Below are 21892 nucleotides of genomic sequence, written 5' to 3' on the forward strand. Positions count from 1 at the left end.
CTATCAAGCATCATGAACATCAAATTTTGCAAAAAAACCGAACCGAACCAAACCAATTAAAACCGAACCAAACAAAACCAAACCAATCCAGGGTATTAATTATTACCATCCCACCTTATCACCACCAACACCCACCCACCACCCATCACCCTGACCACCTAAAACCCACCCACCACCCACCCTAACCTACCAAAACCACCGAAACTCACCACCCATCCCCCAAAACCACCCGAAACCCACCCGCCATCCACCCTAACCCATCAAAAACCACCCGAAACCCACTCATCATGCATCAACCCGAATCCATCAAAAACCACCCCTCCACCCACCAAAAACTGAAGAAACCCACCATCCATCCTGACCACCCGAAACCCACCCAAAACTACCTACCACCACCACAATTCAATCATACACCACCATAAAAATAAAAAACTCAAACCAAATTAAAAGAAAGAAAAAGAGGACATACCTCACATTCCACCGAAAAACCTCGAATTTGGGTTTTAAAGGTCAAATTCGACCATGAAAACACTAGATCTAGTGTTTTCATGGTCGAATTTGACATGAAAACCTTTAGAATGTGAACACTGGTGCCCAGGTGGTCGTCCTTGCCTCCTTGGTCGTACTGTCGAAGAGGAGAAGAGAGTGAAAGTGGAGAAGAGATCGAAGAGGAGAGAGAAAGGACAGAGTAGAGAACTAGAGATTAGAGAAGATAAGAAGAGGAAAGGAGAAAGAGAGAACCGAGAGGGAGAAAGCTCACAAATGGAGAAAAAAGAAGAGGATTAGAGGAGAGAGAAAGGGCGGAAAGAGAAGAGGAGAGAGTGAGAGGCTGAGAAGAGTGATTAGGGTTTTTTTTTTTTTGCCTTATATAGTATGGGCCGAAATTCGGTTCGGTTTCGGTTTTTCATTTCCCGAAACCGAAACCGAACCATACAATTTCGGTTTCTTGATTTTACAAACCGAAATCGAACCACTTAAGAAAAAAATCGAACCATATTCCTAATTCGGTTCGGTTTTCGGTTCGGTTTGATTTTAAACCAAATTTGTTTCACCCCTAACCGAGAGGGAGAAAGCTCACAAATGGAGAAAAGAGATGAGGATTAGAGGAGAGAGAAAGGGCGGAAAGAGAAGAGGAGAGAGTGAGAGGCTGAGAAGAGTGATTAGGGTTTTTTTTTTTTGCCTTATATAGTATGGGCCGAAATTCGGTTCGGTTTCGGTTTTTCATTTCCCGAAACCGAAACCGAACCATACAATTTCAGTTTCTTGATTTTACAAACCGAAATCGAACCACTTAAGAAAAAAACCTAACCATATTCCTAATTCGGTTCGGTTTGATTTTAAACCAAATTTGTTTCACCCCTAGACACTGATACTTCATATCATACTTGAAAAAGGCCAGCACTAAATAATCAACCATACTTTAAACAGTCAAAAATTTAAAAATCAAATAAAAAAAAAGAATATCAGATATTGGTGATCCAAGCAAATGAAAATCTTATACTTTGTAACAGTAACACTGTATCATTGCACAAGTGACAGACAGGTAATCAAATAATATGATTCTCTCATCTTTGCTGTTTGTGCAGCATAATATTATCTGCATAAACAACTACAACAAACACAAACAAACGAATAAAGCTATGACAAAACTCTTTCATCTTAAGCAAAGCATATTTCATCTCACTTATTCATACTAAAGTTTTCAGATTCTTTAACAAGTTTCAATCTTTTCACTTGGGGTTTTTTCTCATCTTCTATCTTTCAAGTATTTAAGTAAGTTTTTCTCTATTGTTTGATTATTTTATTTATTTTTTGTTCGAATCTTTTGAGTATGTTTTAGATTTTTGTTTGATTTGTTGATTTGAGGGTAATTAAGGGTTGTTTAATTTTTTCTAATTTGTATGGTTTAATTGGGTTGATTAATTTTTGTTAATTATGTGTTTTTAGTATCTAAATAATTGATTATGCTGTGCATTATGGTTTATGGTTTGGGTTTGGAAAGAATTCTTGCTTCGAACCTCGAAAACGGGGAAGAGGGGATGATTTTTGGGGTGAGGGTGATTGTTGTTATAAAAAAAATTGAATTATAAAGAGTTTTGTATATTGGGTTTTGCTGATTTTTGATTTAAAAGAATTGGCATTGCAAAACGTATATAAAAAGCTACTTATGATGTTTGATTTATTAGTATTAGGAATTGTATAATAAATGGTGTTTGATAAAAAATATATTTTTAATTAGAATTGTTTAATTGGGACAATTATTTTTTTGTTGATTATCTGTTTTTAGCTACTTCAAATGCTTATACTCCATACAATCTGGCCTTTGGGTTGACTTGAAAGATTATGAGTGCGTTGGCGTATAATTGGCTTTGAAAAATGTATTTTGTTGATGTTAGGTTGAATTTACATGACCTATTATATAATTGTCTACTATAGGTTGCTGAATGAATGTCCGAAAAGCTGATTGAGTTTGCTGGTTATGGAGAACACAGAAAGGTTATTTTGCTTCTTTGCTTAAACATTTTTTCCAATTTTATCTGTTCTACTGTTGGTTACTTTTCCCTGGTACTTATTATAATTATTCAGTCCGGTCATATTGATTTATGTTTCTTTGCTATGTTGTATAGCCATCGGGTGAAGGTTTTTCCTAATGGCGATGTATATAATGGTGATAATTTTGGCACGGTTCCTCATGGAAAGGGGAAATATACATGGTATGATGGGACGACTTATGAGGGAGATTGGGAGGAAGGAAAAATGACAGGGAAGGGGCGTATAAGTTGGCCTTCAGGATCAATATATGAGGGTGAATTCTCTGGGGGTTATCTTCATGGTCAAGGAGCCTTAAAAGCTACTGATGGATCTACTTATGATGGGGCATGGCGGATGAATACGAAAGATGGGTTTGGAAAGAAAAATTACGCAAACTCTGATTTTTATGAAGGTTCTTGGAAAGAAGGACTTCGCCAAGGAAGTGGGAAGTATATGTGGAGTTCAGGAAATGCATACATTGGTACATGGAAATCGGGGATGATGTGTGGAAAAGGGCTTTTAAAGTGGGCAAATGGTGATATATTTTATGGTTCTTGGTTGGATGGGTTACGGGATGGATCAGGTTTCTACCGCTTTTCTGATGGGGGTTGTTATTGTGGAACTTGGAGCAGGGGCATAAAAGACGGAAAAGGAACATTTTATCCTGCTGGAAGTAAACATGTATCTTTGAAGAAGTGGTTCAAATCAGCAGGTTATCATGGAAGTTTAAGAGGTGAGCTGTCTCACAGCACATCCCTGGGTTTTGAAGAGAATAATAAGACATCAGGGCCAAGGATTAATCGCAGTGCTTCTGAAAGAATTTCTAGTAGTAAATCAAGGAAAAGTTCAAGTCGAAATTCATCTAGGGCTTCTTTTGAAAGAGACTTCATTCTTGGCGACATTCCCACAGACTTATCATCGAAGGACAGCTCTTGCCAACTCAATAGTAAGTCTAGTGATGATCAGTATGATGAGCAGGAAGAACGTGATGTAGTCTTTGAAAGAGAATATATGCAAGGCGTCTTGCTTAGAGAGCGTTTAAGGAAAAATGACGGAAAATCTTTTAAAGTCAAGCGCAGCAAATACAATCCAAAAAAGTCCAAAAGTCGTTCATGCATCACGATTTCTAGTGGCAACCAGAGCCACTATTTTATGCTTAATCTACAACTTGGTATCAGGTAAATATTCATTGGGATGTCATCAATTTTAAACTTCTTCATGCTTAATCTGGAACTTTTAATCTTATTGCTAGGGCTTGTCCTGTTATTTGGTATCATGTAAAAGATTTCCCTATCCTGATAATGTTTTTGTTACCACCATACTCTGTTTTATAATTGCCTTTGGTCAGACTAGTTAAAGTTTTTCAAGCTGTTTAACAGTTTAAACACATTCTATTAGCTTGTGTTCCTTCTGAGTAGAAATGTAAATATCAATATTTATGTATTTAAAAGTATTAACTGTGTTGTTTAATGTTAATTTTGATATGATTACTTAAGTCAGTGCTAGTTGATTTAAATTTTTCCTATTGTCCTCGGCTTTCTTTTTTTTTTTTTTCCAGCTTGCATATTATGTGCATTTTCTGTTTTTTTGTGCCATGGAATGTCAGAAATTTCTTTGTGTGAAAAATTAGGTATACTGTTGGCAAGATAACGCCAATTCCTGCTCGTGAAGTTAGATATACTGATTTTGCCGAACAAGCCAGAATCAAAATGTTTTTTCCCAGAAAGGGTTCTCAACTTACGCCTCCACATTATTCGCTGGATTTCTACTGGAAGGATTATTGCCCTATGGTATTCAGGTCTGTATTTCCCCGGAAAAGCTTCAGTTATGAATGTGTAACAATGTTTGAAAATTAACATTTGCTTCTGCTGTCTGAAATGTAGTCATCTTGGAAGTTCTACAGTCTTCTATTTATATACTGTTTAAACTTATCATCTGGAAAATTAAGCATACCCAAGAAGTTTGAATTGTTTGTTGATCTGCAATATTCAAAATTTCTCTTTATTGCTTGTTTGTGGATAAAGTTTTAAATTGAATTTTTTCAATTATTCTGGTTTAGTAATGTACGTGTGCAACTTTGCCAGAAAATGATAACATTAATTCACCATCGCTATTTACCAAGTAAAAAGCATGAAAACTTTGACTAGAATATTTGACTTGGATCTTTGTATGGATTAATAGCTCATCTTCACTTGCAATATTAATGCTGTTGTGACCCTTGTGATCTTTGGTTGCAAAAATTCGTGGTACTCATAAAGTTGTGAAGCACCAACAGGGAATTGGCTCAGCGGCATATGAGTTTCTGGTCGTCTATGAAGAGATTTAATTTTCACAAATTCTATTTGAGTTTCCAACAAGCAAGTAACTCTAGCAGGGTAGTGCCCTATTCTCTTCAACTTAAATAATGTCAAGATAAGTCAGTTGTAATAATTAATAAGTAAAAATGCTTTTGATCTGAAAAAATCAATGAAAATAAAGTTTTAATCAATCTTTTTGGCATTTTGATTGCATTGCTCTTTCCCTTCAACTTAAAGGAATCTTGTTTGGAATAGGGCTGAAACAGAACCTTGGTTTCACTTTGGAGTGTATGAGATTGGCGTATGCTCCTTGTGAGTGGTAAGCATGATGAGATAGCCTCTAGGGATAATTTTTAGCCACCTGAAAATAGTGATTTAAATATTTACCACAGGTTTTAACTAGGACCATTTGCAACCTCTTGAATATTGACCATTTAAGAAATGTTCTGCTAGATATTGTTTGTGAAAGATTTCGGGACTGACTACTCATTTTCGTTTTGAATTGCTTTTAATAATTTGTCTAGTCGATGGAAATTGATAGAGTAACAATAATGGGATGGCGGGTGAAATAACACACAAAAATTTCAGGCGGATTTAACCCCTAAATGGCTCTGTTACCACATATTCTTGTTTATGATCCTAAATTATTGCTTTCAAGTCTCGTGTTTGAGCCGGCTCCAATCCCCTCCTAATACAATCACTTACAACTCATTTACATAGTTTGCAAATTAAACCTGCTCCTACTTGACTACATGCATTATCCTCTTATCTTGCCAAGACTTCCGCCTAGTGATCTAGGTCAACAGCCTTTAATAATTGTGGACACTTAATATTCTGACAAAAAAATTATCCTGATCAATTGCTGCAAAATGGATGCTTTCAACAACATGCAAGTGTCAGACAAACATTTCAAAATCTATCCTCAACCTTTTCACTGTCCCACAAACTTCTCTGTATACTGAGTGTATCTGCAAGTAGCATAAGCAATTTGGTAGAATATTGAATCTAGAGGTTAAAAATTTCAAAATCTAAACTAGCTTTTGGGACCGTTCTATGCATGGGTTGTGGAAAAGTTATTATATGCTAAAAACATTCAAATTACTTGAATAACTTCCATTGTTTTTTTGGCATCTTGTTACATTTTATGATTTTGTTTCATTTTAAGGGGGTGTTTGGTTAGAACAATGGAAAAGAAGTGGAAAGGAAACAAATAAGAAGGGGTAAAGGAATCATATAACTATTACCTTTTCATTTATTTTGTTTGACTATGGAAAGGAATCCCTTTATGTTTGAGGAGGGTAAGGGTATTTGTTACCTTAGGTTTTAGAGTGGTAACAAATGGGTGGAATACCATACCTTTAGGTAAAGGTAATTGATTCCTAAAAAAATAAAAAAAATAAAAAAAAAAATAAAAAAATAAAAAGGGAAAGGTAATTGTTACCAAATCTCTTAACCAAACATGCGATAACGGTATTGATTTAACCAAATCCGTTCCCAACCTAGAAAATACACTAACCAAACATGCTCTTAATGTCTTTGTTTGTAATTGAAACTTGATCTTACTTAAAGAGTTTTTCTTATTTTTTTATTTTTTATTTTTTTTTTTACAAAACTTAAAGAGCTTATCTAAAAGAATATCTTATACAAAAAAAAAAAAAAAAAAAATTAGCAAATAGTTAGCAAAGTACCAATCATAGAATTAAATTCTCTAACTGCACGATAATTAAATAATACTTCATATCAAATTATTGAAGACCAAAACCGTGTTATAATTTTACATATGTACATCAATATATGACATTACGAAGTTTCTCTTCACAAATCTATTCTGTTGCACACGTAATATCTTGAAAATGATTCACTATGACATGCAAGCATTGTCGTATAATGAAATTAATATCTAGATTCTTACACCAAATGTTTTATCTTTCTTTTCGTTCATGTCTTCCTTCTTTGCCGCTTTAATTTCTCTCCTTATCAATCGCCATCTTCATCGTTGCAGCAATCTTAGACATATTTTTTCGATCAAATTTTTTTTTTTTGGAGTATAAGTGATATGAAAGAAGCTGTATTAGGAGTTTATGTTAGCCTGTTAGAAGAAGGATTATTGGTAGATGATAAGAGGTCAATGAATACATGCCGAATTCAATTAAATTGAAATGGAAATTGAAATTGAAAGATGGAGGGTGCAGAAGAGGTAAAGGATTAAGATTAAGAGAATTAAATTTGTTGAATTAAAGTGAAAGTTACATTTAGTGAAGAGCTGTTGAAAGATTGGGGAGGAGAGAGCTAAAGGGGCAAGAAGTGAAAAGGATTGTAAAGTTAAAAGGAGAGGACGACATGTGGCGGAGATGTTTGTATTTTTTATATACTTAGTGTAGATTAAGGTACCATCCTTGGCATTTCCCTTAACCATCCCATAACCTGGTTAAAGAAAAATGTATTTGAGTCTGTTAGGGCTTAGTGGCAATAACTCAAATGATGGTCATGCACTGATCATATTTGTCTTGCCTTATCTGAGGCTGCTGTTGATGCTTGTTTCACAAGTTTTACATTGACTTCACTTTGACAAAATTAGGTTTCTTTAGTTTCTATTTGGATTTACTTTCTGATATTGCTATTCTAGCCTTGTGTTTCAATTTTCTGCCGCTCTTTCTTTTTTTTTTTTTTTTTTTTTTTTTTTTTTTTTGCAGTTTCAAAACTTTCAAAATGACATATTCTACATCTGATTACAGGAACTTGAGAGAAATGTTTAAGTTAAATGCTGCAGACTACATGATGTCCATCTGTGGTGATGATGGTTTGAGAGAGATTTCTTCACCAGGGAAAAGTGGCAGCTTGTTTTACCTGTCGCATGATGATAGATTTGTGATTAAAACTTTGCGGAAATCCGAGTTGAAGGTAAAGATTTCATTTGACTCTTCCTTGTGTTCCTATAGTTTTTAAAATGATCCTGATATTTTAATCTGATCTTTAGGTTTTCCTCAGAATGCTTCCAAGCTATTACAGTCATGTACAAATGCATGAGAATACTCTTATCACAAAATTCTTTGGGCTTCATCGCATAAAACTAAAATGCGGAAGAAAGGTATTTCATTCCAAATTGCTTGATTATGGCTTTAAGTTTGTAAGATTAATTGCACTACATTTGCAATTTCACAATAATGTTGGTTAGCAACTGCAAAGGGAAGGAGGGAAATTAAGCTGACCTGATTGGCTAGAAATCTCTGTGTATTTTCTCACTCAATACTCATCACTTCCTGGACCTTACAGCAGGGGCTTTTGATTATATTTCTGGAAAAAGTGAAATACAAGGAATTCATTCCACTTTCTCTCTCGAGAATTCACAATAACCTGCCCCTCCTCTATTTAACCCCTCTACCTAAAAACATCCTGACAGTGACAAACTAATTATTCTTTTTCTGAAATGCCCCTGACGTCATTATTAAGAACTTCTTAACGGTATGCTATTAATGCCCTTCTTCCTTCTAGTATATATGTCTGTAAGGGTGGTGAATTGGCTTGACTCATTGCATGTTGCTGGTAGATTACTGCCACTGCAGCCTTGCTTTTTCTAGCTCTCACTAAAATCTCTTTCTTTGTTCTCACCTATCAGACCAATGACAGATTTATTCAGGGGTCTATTCTGTCAATCTGAATTTTTGGCTTGCTAATGATGGTTAGCATGTTTTGAACGGGTTTGTAGTGGAGAAAATAGAAGAAAACATATGGATACTGTGACTAGAAGGCAGTTGTTATTGGGTTACTGTTAGAAATTCAATTCAAAGTGAGTTATGTTATTCTTGAGAGTAATTGTTTGGTAATAATCAACAAGCTCAGAATAAGGTCCATTGATTGTTCCTATCTGTTTGTTTCTCTACACAATGTGCTATATTTTTCAATTATATTTGATGCAATTGTTTTTTCTCATGTGTTTTTTGAATCCAATATGGGAGCATCTAATGGCTCATCTTAACCAGATTGAATACTGTACAAGGGTATTGGACTGTTGGTTGAGAAATGTCTATTTAGCATGACGGATATAATTGTTTCTGACTTATCTTTTACTTGAAACTTAATTGCTAGTTTGTTTCTAAAAAAAAAATCGACAACATACTACTCATAGGATTCATGTTTACTATACCAGGTTTCTATTGCTTCAGTGTTTTTTTTTTTTTTTTTTTTTTTTTTTTTTTTTTTTTTTTGTTAAATTTTTTTTCACTCACAGGTACGGTTCGTGGTCATGGGGAATATGTTCTACACTGAGTTACGAATTCATCGTCGTTATGACTTGAAGGGTTCATCATATGGAAGGTCTACAAATAAAGAGACAATGAACCAAAATTCTACCTTGAAAGATCTTGACCTGAAATATGAATTTTACATGGATCGATCATTGCGTGATGCCCTATTTGAGTAAGCTTCTACCATTGTTGAACATGATTCAACTTTTATCAATAGATTATATATCCCGTTTGGGACGTTCGTTCAGTTGTTACTTCTCTGCTATATTAATTGGTATTTTTTTTTCTTTTTTTTTTTTTTTTTTGGTATTTAGTTAACAATGAAAAAGATTAGTAGCATCTTTCCTTGTTTTTCCATATTTTTTTGACGTGGCAAAGCATTCAGAACGATTATAATTGATTGAAAAATAAAATTGATCTTGGAAACTATGGGCTGATTATTATGGTCAACTTGATTAAATTTATCATTCAGCATATACTTTAATCGATGTTAAGTTAATTTGGTGGTTAGAATTTTGTCATCTTTCTTCCTTGTGGTAGCTTGACAGCAAATGAGGTAGTTGCTGATGTTCTGCAAGGGAAAATTGAGTAACGTGTTCAAATTGGTTATTAGATCTTATTACTTTTGCAATCGGAGACGGCTGCTTTCCTTTGGCATGGACCTTTTGACATGTAAGGGGTTCCCCCTTCCTTACTACTCAATCTGTTTGACATTTTATGTGAGGTGAACCACTTTTTAATTTCTATTTTGGTGTTCCTTTTTTTTTTTTTTTTTTTTTTTTTTTTTTTTTTTTGTGGGGAGGGGGGCAGGAGGCTGATGGGTGTTTGGGGGGGGGGGCAGTAAGATTTCGATTTCTGATCTTTCCTTGCTGCCCTTCCACCTTGTTACTGGCACCACATCATATAGGCAGGTTGACCATTAAATACCCTCATATATACTTGTGCAATTTCATGTAGAAGATATTGACTCTTATGTAAGGTTTAAGCCTATTTTCAATTGTCTTTAATAGTTATGCTATACTTATGTGCTATTACATATAGGGGGTATTTGGTATGGTTTATTTAAGAAACGTTATGGAATTGAAATGAACGCTCTTAATTCCCCTGTTTGTTTGGTCTTTTTTTTTTTTTTTTTTTTTTTTTTTTTTTTTTTTTTCCATTCCAGTTACTCTATTGTTTTCCCCACTTTCCTCTACAATTTTTTTCCCCAAGGGTTTCATCTAAGGTAGTGATCTTTCTACTTTGACTACCACCAACCTCAGCTTCCCCACCAACAACCCTACCTGCACTGCGCAATCCTGATCACCCCACCATCAATCCCACCTGCACTGCCACACACTGCTGACACTCCCAGTGCACTGCCACACCAAGCCTCCCTGAAAGCTCACCCTTCCACTAAATAATTTTACACCACCGACAACAACCCCCCTAAACACTAAACACCTATGAAAACTCCGAGGAAGAGGGAAGCACCTCTAAAACATATCCACCCAGCACAAAAATATTCATCTAAATTTTACAGGAGATAATATTCATCTAAAATTTATTTAAGTTACTATAGAATTCTACTCTATTTATTGGCTTTCATACAACTCCTATTGATCCTTAATGGTCGACAAAGCAAGCCATTTGTTTTAGAGGAAAGCGATGTTTATGTATAAGCATTAGACTCATTGCAATTTTCACTATGTTTGCCTGAGTTTGTCATGTTATTGTGCGCAAAGTGCGCCTTTATATTGCACATGAAAGGGTATGTGAATAATTTCATTGAGTATGCGCTTTTATTTAAGTTTATTTGGCGTAGTTTGGTTTCGGGTCTATATCAAATGGAGGGGTATGTGTCTATCTCACTATCAGTGTTTAGTCCAAATTTCTATTATTTTTCTTTTCTTCTTTATTTGATACCCAGAACGCTTAAATCATGAATTCATACCACTGGAGCTTGTTCACCACCATCATCAATTAAATATTCCCCATTGATACCATTGCTCTACCTCACCTGACTCTATCTCTCCCTCGCTAGAATTCACATAACTATATGTGTTTTTTCTTAAAGACCGCCTCCCCCCCCCCCACCCCCACATCCACTCCTATCATGTCAACTAAAGTCATCTCTCCTTCATTCACCAAAGCTCTCTTTTTCTAAGCCTAGTTACCCAAAACCACCCACAATATTCCACTATAACTTCCTTTCTCTAAGCTTAGAACCCTTAAACACCGAGAACCACCCTCCACCCTATCCTAGAAGTTCATCCCTATCCCATAGCCCTTAACTAGCTATTCCTGCCCTCATCGAGAGAAAATTGACATGCAAGAAAGAGCAGAGAGATGTTGGTTATGGATGAAGAGAGTAAAATGGTGATGGCCCGTGGTGGTAGCGTCTGGAGATAGAAGGCGTTGAGGGCCTATCATCTTTTCGGTGATCAAAATTTTGAATTGTTGTTTGAGGAGTTGGGTGGGGGAGTGGAAAATGATTCTTTATTAATCAATCCGAGCATGTTTTTACATTGATCTCTTAACACTGCCTCTCTAATGGTTTTGATATAGTTTTTAGGTGGATATTGACTGTAATTGTGATCAGGATTACCTACTTTCCATATACCACGCACTCACACACACACTGCTTTTTGAGTCGCAATTTCTTGGAAGCTATAAACTCTTGGGATGCACCTGGTATAATCTAAGAATGGACCCTTCATTGTAGCCATTGAAAACAAGTGAGGTGAATAATTTTATTGAGAAGTTGTTCTGTCATTGATAAGTTAGATTTGGAATGGACCTAGAATTGAAAGAAACACTTGAAAGTATAAAGGGAAATAGGATGCAACTGTGTTCCTTGTTTCTAGTTATTTGCTAATAAGAAAGCACTGTCAATTTATGTTGCCTTATCCTTGTAAAGCAAAAAGAGTTTCCCATTTGATAAAATGTTTACTACTAGGTTAATTCAAATAACTTATTGTAAATTCAGAGTATGCAGCCTATGTTTGTCAACCAGACGTATGCAAACCAAGGTAATCATGACTGTAAACTAGCATGCATGGTAGATAATCTGATTCATCCCTTCCCTAGTTCCCTTCAAAGCCAGCTATAGGGTGGGGGATCCAAGCTTGCACGGCTTCTACATCATCACTTGACTGAATTAGTCATGGACAGAAACTCTAGGTCAACTGATTACTATTTTAACTATGGTGTCAAATAGGCTGCCCCTTTGTGCCTATCCTAGTTCTGTGGCAATTGTAAGCCAATTAAGTTTATTTCCGTAAAAAATTGGAGATGCCAAACTGTGTTTGGGTTAAAATGTCATTTCTTTGTGCCTTTTTTTTTTTTTTTTGGTCAATTTTCATCAATAGTCATAACAGATATTCCCTCATTTTTTTGATGTACACATTTAGTGTTGACTCTTTTTTCTAGGAAAGTTGAGTGGGTGTAAGAAAAAGTAAATGAAGTAAAAAATAGAAGGTAAAAAGGTGGGCAGTTGTAAGAAAAAGAGGAAGGGAGTAGGTAGAAAGGTGTGACCATGTAGGTATTAGGGCGTATATTATTAAAATTTACTTGCGAGAAATAAAATATAGTAGACTAGTAGAAATGGGTATATCAAATAAAAACACCTTAAAAAACAGAATATAGGTACATCATTCGGAAATGAAGGGAGTATGTTTTAAGATTGTTAGATAATTGTTCTATAGTGTGTGTTTGTGGACCACTATTTTAGATAAATTAAATTTATGGATAAATGGCTCTACATTGAGATGAACTTGAAGCCTTGTTGTATACTACGAACAATCTTAGAGATAGGAACTACCAACGAAGCTAGACTGAATTTTTGCTTCTATGGTGAAATATATATTACTTGGCAGTTTTCTCAGCCACAGGGGGAATATTTTACTGGTTTAAATTATATACTTCCTCCGTTTTATTTTTAGTTGCATCACTTTGTTAATTGCGGACTCTTAGGCAATTTTTGGAGGTGAGAGAGATAGAGAGAATAAAAAAAATGGACCCATCTGATAGGAGAGAGATAGAGAGAGTTTTTTAACTAAAAAGTTAAGTGATGCAATTAACTAGAAACTTCCGTTTTAGGAAAGTGATGTAACTAAAAAGAAATGGAGGAAGCATTTGTTATTATTATTATTATTATTATTTATTTATTTATTTTTTTTTTTTTTTAAAGTGATGAGACAAGGAATCACTTGTTCTTAAGTTGTGGCTTGTAGCTAATCTTTCGTAGACTGTTTGGAATTGTTTAAATTAGGTAGATTAGTCACAAGCTGGTTTATATTATACGCAGGTTTTTTATGTTGAGTTTTGGGAAGCATATAAGCGTAATCAATTTTGTGATTATGTGATTAAAATTGTAGATTCATCCAATGTTGAGTGTCTAGTTTGTCTTATCTGTGGGAATGTGTTGTAATTTTAGCTGGCCTTTTGGGTCATGCTAATGAAGCTTTCCAATCTTCGTTTTTGCCTACATAACACATGATTTGTTTCTTATCTTCTTGATATACATTGTTGGTATCTGGTCCCCCTCTTTGTATCACCTTTAGTTCATCCTCAATGAAAGTATATTTTACGTTACACAGTTCTACTTTCTCCATTCCTCTAATAGGCTAATATTGCAACATGGGGGGTATTGCACGGATTTTAAGATGAGGAGAGAGATATAGAGACATAAAAATATTGACCCATGTGATGAGGAGAAAAATCGAGAGAATCCATGTGGAAATAAGGAAATGTTGGAATATTTGTGAAACTTCCTAAAATGGTAATTGTTGCAATATTAGGGGATAGAAGGAAGTATATAGAATTATTTGTCTAAATTCATGTTTACTACAACACTGATTATCGATATACTCCATGTTAGATATTTGTAAATGGATCGATGAGCATGAATATTTCTGGTATGTCAGCCCATTATTTGAGTATGGTGCAGAATACTTATTGCTCTAAGATAATAAAAAATTATCTTTATTTCAGACTGTACAAAAATGTTATATACCAGTTGAAACCACGCCCTTGAACAAATTTATCCTTCCTTTTTTTGCAGACAAATCGAATTAGATTGCAGGTTTCTTGAATCTCAAAACATAATTGACTATAGTCTTCTGTTGGGGTTGCATTTCCGAGCACCTGAGCATCTGAAGTCTTTCTTGGAATTACAAGAACCTTCATACGATGCTGAGAATAAACCTGCTGCTGATGGTATGCTACATTATTCTAATTGTACTTGTCTTTCGCTTCCTTGTAGGTTCTTTTTGCTTGAAATATTATAATACTAGATGGAAGCCCGTGTGATGCACGATTTTTTTATACATAAATCTCAAGAAAAGATTATTTTCTTAATTTAACCCTATAATTTTTTTATTATGTTGCTTGTTAGAAAACGGATAATTAATTTTATTTTTATGCAACTTATAATGCGACCTTAATTTACTTAATATTAGTTATATGAAAATTATAAGTATGATAAATATTAGAATAAAATCATAATCCTATTCGTATTTTTTTAACCTATGATTTGTTTGTATAACGAAAAAACATTGTTCCACTATACATATATATTTATAGAATCACTATTTTTCTTTCACAAACAATAACTTAGACCACCATTATTCTTTTACTCCGTATCAACTTTATACAATAAAAAAAATTAGTAAAAGATATGACTTTATAAATTTTTAAATAGTTAAATGATATATATATAGTGTTGCATTACTAAAATTAATCTAATTGAATAAAATTAAATCCTTATAATGAAATTTCATTATCATATGTCCTTAATAATAGAGTTGTATGTATACACTACTACAATGATTTTTACAATAATAATATAGATATTCTACCAGAAACTATAAAACATAAAAAATCAAAATTATCAGAGACATCTCTTACAATCTTTAATTTTTTTTTTCCCTACTATTGTAACATTATAGTTGACTTAGGGCCTGTTCTGATTTACTGAACTGAATTGATTGAAGCTGAATTGAATATTTTATGAGAGAAGGAAATTAGGAACTGAACTGAAGTGAACTGAAAATAAGCCGAAGAGAATAGGCCCTTACTTTACCAATCCACTTATTTCTCTTTTGGATTTATAAGTGCTTGAAGAAATTTCTTTCAATTGTGGTGCATGGACATAATCCCTTCAAATATAGAATAATTAATATTAAGTTACAATTAAGTTGTTTAACAAAATTTAATACGATAAGTAACATAATTAGATTAGGTAAAATAAAACAAAACATACATCTTATAAAATAATGAATAACAATCAAATTATTTTGTTTACCATCAGAAATCCTTGATATACTTACATTGTTTCCAATATTTTTTGTTAATCAACGAATTAGACCTGAAAAAATTCACACCATGAAAAAGTGTAGATAAATAATATTCCCATGTTTGTGTCTTTTGTATAGTATATATATATTGTCTATTTACAATTGAAAAAAAAAAACAAAATTATATTTTTGAGAGGATGTATACAAATCTTTAATATCATCCTATCTTATATATTTGTGGAGTAGCAAATAAATCTCTTATAAAATTTTTTATCTAATCCTGAAATGGGTTGCTCGATAAGATAAAAATTGAACATTATTGTGTTTTTTTTTTTTTTTTTTTTTTTTTTTTTTTTTTTTTTTTGAAGAATATTGATAAAGACTAAACGTTATTGTTATTTATTTATTTTTGAAGAATATTGATTTTTTTTTTAAAAAAAAATTGAAGAATATTAGTTAATTATTAATAATTTATATTTCTTTTAGAATGTTTTTTTTAAAAAAAAATTGATTAACGTCTTCTTAAAAACAAAATGAACATATATTTTCCTTTTTCAAATATATAATTTAAAGTGTTTGTATATAATAATTGTATAATTTATAGTTTTTTTTAAAATTAAATCCTAATATCAAAAGATCATCTTTTAAAAAAGATAATTTTTAGTTTTAAAATAATTAAATCTTAATAAATCATTATTTGTCGTTTTTACCTACGTGGAAATTTTTTTAAATTTCATTCGTCACTTTTTCTTATGTGGCGATTGAATTTTTTAATTCTAAAATAAAATAAAAATCTAACTTTTAATTGGTCGAAATAATACCTTTGCTTATGTGGCGCGCCAAATGCTCTCGAAAAATGCCTACTTTAATTATATATATTAGATTTTGATAAGCTATCTCTCATATTTGTTAAAAAATATTATAATATTTTGATAAGCTATCTCTCATATTTGTTAAAAAAAAAAAAAAACCGTTACTTTATATCTACCAGAAAGGTACGACTTATGAGCATACACTTGTCTCCAATTGGTGCTTATTCGTAACCCAATGGCAATCTACTTCTTCACAATTGTTAATTAGTCCACAGGTGTTTATAAACCACTACTTTTCTCGTTTTCTACCTTTATAGAACAATAAATTTATTGTTCCATTAACATATAAGACATTGGGTGCTCCCTCAGATCCTACATAGGTGGTCAATTGCTTATCACACTCCTATTTCTTTCATTATACTGGAGTGGTTTTATCATATTAAATTCTGAAACCCTGTATAAAGCCTTATACCGCAATTGTGTTAGGAAATTAGGGTGCTTAGGGAGTGATATACCTGGCACATTTACCATGACAACTTCAAACCTCTTAATATACTATTATTAATTGTGATAAGTAAAAATTGTATAATCAAATATATGAAAATAAATATATTAACTAATTTAACAACATACTTCCTCCGTTCTTTTTTACTTGACCTGTTTCTTTTATCACGTTTGCCAATGAAAAATTTTAACGACCAATAACTTTAATTCTCCATAAGTAAAAATTATAAAACTTATATACTCGTATTATGATAGTACTTATTAAGACGAATCCAACAAGATCTCACATGAATATGTTTGTACTTATATATAATTCACAAAAGATGGTCAAAGGAAAGGTGGTGAATAGTGTAAAAGTCAAAGCGGGTCAAGTAAAAAAGAACGGAGGAAGTATCACATAAGAATATTGCTCAAGTCAAATTGTAACTAATTTCCAAATTGATAGTGCACTATTCATATGTGAAAATTGATAGTGCAATATGAATAGTGCACAAGTCAAATTGATTCATTTTAAATGAAATCAGATGTAGTGTAAACAAGGTTCGGTTTAAATTTCCAATCCCCCCCCCCCCCCATCTCCTCTCCCCCTGGCTCCCTCTCCCTCTCCTTGTATAACTTGTTTACATAGGCTGCTCTTAATTACAAAATATGTTTTCTTGCCATAATGTTGCCTTATGCTCAATTTCTTAGGTATGACCTCAATAGCAGGGTTATCAGTTCCTCCAACAGGTCTGATGTTGGTTACACATGAGCCTGGTTCAGTGAACACTGCTCCAGGTCCTCATATTAGAGGAAGTACATTGAGGGCATACTCTGTCGGTGATAAGGAAGTTGATCTACTCCTCCCTGGAACTGGAAGGTAGGTAATTGGCCATGTTATGGCAACTAAGATAAAGACTGTGTCATTGAAGTTCTGTTGCTATAGTCTGACAGCATCTTTTGTTTGTTTTTCCAGTTATCTTTTCTACTTGGCTTAATATGAATTATCATGATCTGACAAATTTTGAAGGCTTTTATTTTTTTTTTTTTTTTTTTTTTTTTGGCGGAAAAATGTGTACCATCCTATACTAAAGGAGCGATCCTATCTTCTATGAACATACAAATGCTAAATATTTTACCCTGTCAAAAAATGCAATTTTCAATTTCTTAGGAATTTTTTTCACTTTATGTGCCTGAATCTATAAAATTGTTTCTTTCTCCATCTGGTATCATGTCATCCAAGTCACTGAAGGATAGTTGATAGTGATTGGATATGAATCAAATTATGTGTTTAGAATGTGGTAAGGTTTGAACTCTTTTTAGTTCATTCATCACTGTATGCACCTGATGCTATGGTAAAGATGGTGGGTGAGGGACTTCAAATCACACATACAAGGACGTGAAGAAGAGGTTATTATTGATTGTGAGCTTGTTGGTAACACTAGGAACAAGGAGTCGAGAGTTGAGGTAGTCATAATGTGGGTAATAGCCTCCACCACCACCCTAGGATATTTCCCCAGATTTGAGGGCAGTAATCCCCCTCTCCCTTCTCATCACACCTTACAACCACCTCTGCTCACCCTCATATTCGTTAGTTGACTTTTATTACCCAAATAATGCACTACCACCAATCCAAGCATGCCCTAAGGATTAAATGGATAATGAAGATGTATTTCAGCGGGTTGAGGATCATGGGATCAAGATAGACAACAAATGATTGCTTCTTTTAGTCAGTCTGGTATTTGTTCAAACGAGAATGCTAATGGTTCTTTCTCTGCAGTTGGCTTGAAGCCTAAACCAAGTTTTTGCAGGACCTTTTATTTGATAAAGTGTATGTAGGTCAGGGATTTGTTCTGCTTCTGAACATAATTAATCCTTGTATGAGAATCAATTCTCTAATCTAGGCTTGAGCTTAGGTCGTCTTATGTTTCAGATACAGTGATGTTGGACATGCTGTATTTGCAGATTATTTACAAACATGTGCCTATCATCCAACGGTCAATTTGTTCTGCTTCTGAACATAATAAATCCTTGTATGACAATCAATTCTCTAATCTAGGCTTGAGCTTAGGTCGTCTTATGTTTCAGATACAGTGATGTTGGACATGCTGTATTTGCAGATTATTTACAAACATGTGCCTATCATCCAACGGCCAATTCAGATGGTGTAAGAAAAGAGAATGGGTTTTATGTTTTATCCTAAGTCCAGTTGTCCTGAGTACCAAATTAGTGTGGCCAAAGCTCAATGTATCGTGCAAGATTTCACTACAATGGAATGGGTTCCACTGTCCTGGGAAATGGTATATCGTTCATTTCAACAGTTCATTCACCTTCTCAGTGATATGTGTCATCCTCATAGCTCTTGGGAATTAGAGATGAGTTTGTTGAATCCACTTAGATTATTAAAAATCAGTGTTCCAAGTCGGGAAGAAAACTAGATCTGAGAGCTAGAAACTTTGAATGTGAGTAATTATGATTACTGTGTTTGAAGGGACAATGTTCTATAAATGTTCTATGATTGTAAGCTGTCTGTCAGGTGACTTGGAGTTTTGGCGACTTAACATCTTTTGCTTTACGGATATTATGGGCCAATGGAAGAGACTAACTGCAATGCTAATTTATGGTTGTGGATCTTTGTTGTTTGTTTCTCCGTATAATGGGTGGGGATTATCAAGAATCCAGAGAAGTGTGAATCCCTCTGTATGAAGTAACTAAACTCAAAAGTCATGGGTCGTAGTCATCCGGTCACCTTCCACATTTTTGAAACTTCCTTTCTTTTGTTACCTTTCACTTTCGTACCCCCTTTGAATCCCTTGCCTTCGAGTCACAGCGAATATGTTAATGTTTTTTATTGTTTTTTTTTTCTTTTTCCAACTGTTATATCTTAATATAACTGAAATGTTATTGATATACTCGTACTATTTTAGTGATCTACAGAGATCTCACTTTGTTTTGCAGGCTAAGGGTACAATTGGGTGTAAACATGCCAGCTCTAGCAAATCGTAAGGTAGAAGAAAATGAAGTAGATTCAATGGAAGTCGAACTATTTGAAGTCTATGACGTTGTTCTCTATCTTGGCATGATAGACATATTGCAAGACTACAACTTGAGAAAGAAAATTGAGCATGCAAGCAAATCTTTGTTAATAGACCCAGTGTCAATCTCTGTTGTTGAACCGAAGTTGTATGCAAGACGTTTTATTGCGTTCTTGGAGAAAGTTTTTCCTGTTCTTTGAATGAGATAAACAATATTCTTTTATCTTATTCATCTCCGTTGCGACTGGCTATTGCAATTTAGGGCAATATAGTTGCAAATATCTGTAAATGGATCTTGATGTGCAGGAGTAAAGAGCAATGGCCATAGATTGCATATAACAGCAATAACACTGCCTTGTGCAATTGTGCCCGAGCATGTATTAGTCACCAATTGTGGGATGTCATATTCACTTGTATCTTAATTTCTTGTTTGAGGAAAAAGTATAGGGAAGAAAGTGATGTGTTTACTTTTGTAAAGTTTAATTTTTTTTCCTTAAGAGATACTCTTGTAAATTGGTTGAACAATTGCTATTCTTAAAAAAATTTGCCAAATTGAATTCACTTAATTACTATTTCGTATTCCGTATGGTTTTTTATTTTATTTTATTTATTTATTTTTTTAACGAAGGTATAAATTGAAAGGGTTTAAGATAATACAATACGAGTTATTAGGCCGGCTATTATAAGAACAAAGTTGTGAGCAACACTAGCTCTTTTAAAAACATGAAAAACCAACTTAAGTAAACTTGTTCTCATTTGTCCATGAATGTTGGAGCCACTTTGTAGGTAGCACCACCTTGGTTATAGTAATAGTTAATGCCTACACCCTACTGTAGGTAGATTTACCTACACCCCCCCTTCTTACAATCTTACCCATTTCCCAATTAAAGTAATTTTTATCTTAGAAAAAATCAAATTATACTCATTACCATTGTTATTTGTTAAAAAATTTTCATTTCTCTCTCCAAAAACCCTCATAACTTTCATTTTCTCTCTCCAAAAACCCTCATAACTTTCATTTTCTCTCTCCACAAACTTTCAACCTCCATTTTCTCTCTCCAAACATCTTCATATTTTCCCTCATAGGAGTTTTCTCATCATCTATTTGTCACCCTTTGCCGGAGCTTTATCGTTGATGCAAATTCGTTGATGAGGTACTAGTTGCTCTCTCTTTTACCATTTTAATGATTTGATATAATTATTAATTGACGATTATATTTACCCTAATTTTTTCCCCAATTTGATAATCAAATCATAGAGAAGGAAATCTCAAAATATTGGTTGAACAATTGATGTAGGGAAAACTAGGTCGTTGACTAATCCTCCATAAGGTCAAACAATAAGTATAATCACTTAACAAACCTAAATACAAGTATAGAGGCAAGTCAAGGGTCGAATCACTAGGAACGGTTATGTTCAAGTGTTTTCAATCAATGCCTAAGCTAGGTCGAAGTCGAAGGTGAGGAAAGACTCTACAACTACCAAAACAAACAAGAATCAAAATATGAAACACTAGGTGATTAGGGGATTTTTCCCCACCAATCACCATCTGACAAGTGGACCAATCAGGTTCCGCCATGTGTCCGTCACATGGGCCAATAGGAGCCTGCCACGTGTCAAGCAATGATCCGTCCACTATGGACCAATTACGACACGACACGTGTCCTTCCCATGACACCTGGGATAACCGGTCACCTAGGCCCAACTTCGGAGGGAAGCCCAATCAGCCCAAGGTTAACCTAAACCTAGATTGGCACGTTTTCCGAGGTTATAAATACCTCCCTTAATCCTCATTAAGGGGGGGAACGGAGAAAACGCAGATTACACACATTAAACACTCTCACCTAGAGAGACCCAATCACTTTAATTTCCGCATTAATTACTCCTTAATCAAGTACTAACTTGACCGTTGGAGGCGGAGCTCCCACCACAAGGAGTCTCCGTTGTTTTGCAGGTACAGGCGTCCGGTTCCAGTCTCGGAATTGTAACTCTCCCGCAGGACATCAGAAAACCCCAAAACATTTTGGCGCCGTCTGTGGGGAGAGTACTTCTGAGATGGCCTCCACGTCTGTACCGACTCCTGAAGAGAGGCGTCCCCTAGACGACCCTCAAGTTCAGTCGGACCACGATACTGAGAATGAATTTGAAGTTGAAGCTCACACAGCTTCAGACGGGACCCTAAGGGCCCGACGTACCCGTCATACCGAAAGG

At 34.3% G+C, this 21892-nt stretch overlaps 1 protein-coding gene across 1 annotated transcript; it reads left to right on the top strand.

Annotated features, from left to right (window-relative positions):
• The first annotated feature begins 1527 nt into the window (after positions 1-1527).
• Positions 1528-20233, top strand: LOC110695655 (phosphatidylinositol 4-phosphate 5-kinase 7-like). Its single transcript, XM_021872869.1, has 10 exons — positions 1528-1773; positions 2437-2496; positions 2628-3710; positions 4163-4330; positions 7565-7730; positions 7807-7917; positions 9058-9245; positions 14118-14272; positions 17358-17526; positions 19605-20233. Exons 2-10 carry the CDS (start codon positions 2480-2482, stop codon positions 19879-19881), a joined length of 2334 nt encoding a protein of 777 aa, XP_021728561.1. The 5' UTR covers positions 1528-1773; positions 2437-2479; the 3' UTR covers positions 19882-20233.
• Positions 20234-21892: the final 1659 nt, after the last annotated feature.

The sequence above is a fragment of the Chenopodium quinoa genome, unplaced genomic scaffold, assembly GCF_001683475.1.
Source record: "Chenopodium quinoa cultivar QQ74 unplaced genomic scaffold, ASM168347v1, whole genome shotgun sequence".
Lineage (NCBI taxonomy): Eukaryota > Viridiplantae > Streptophyta > Magnoliopsida > Caryophyllales > Amaranthaceae > Chenopodium > Chenopodium quinoa.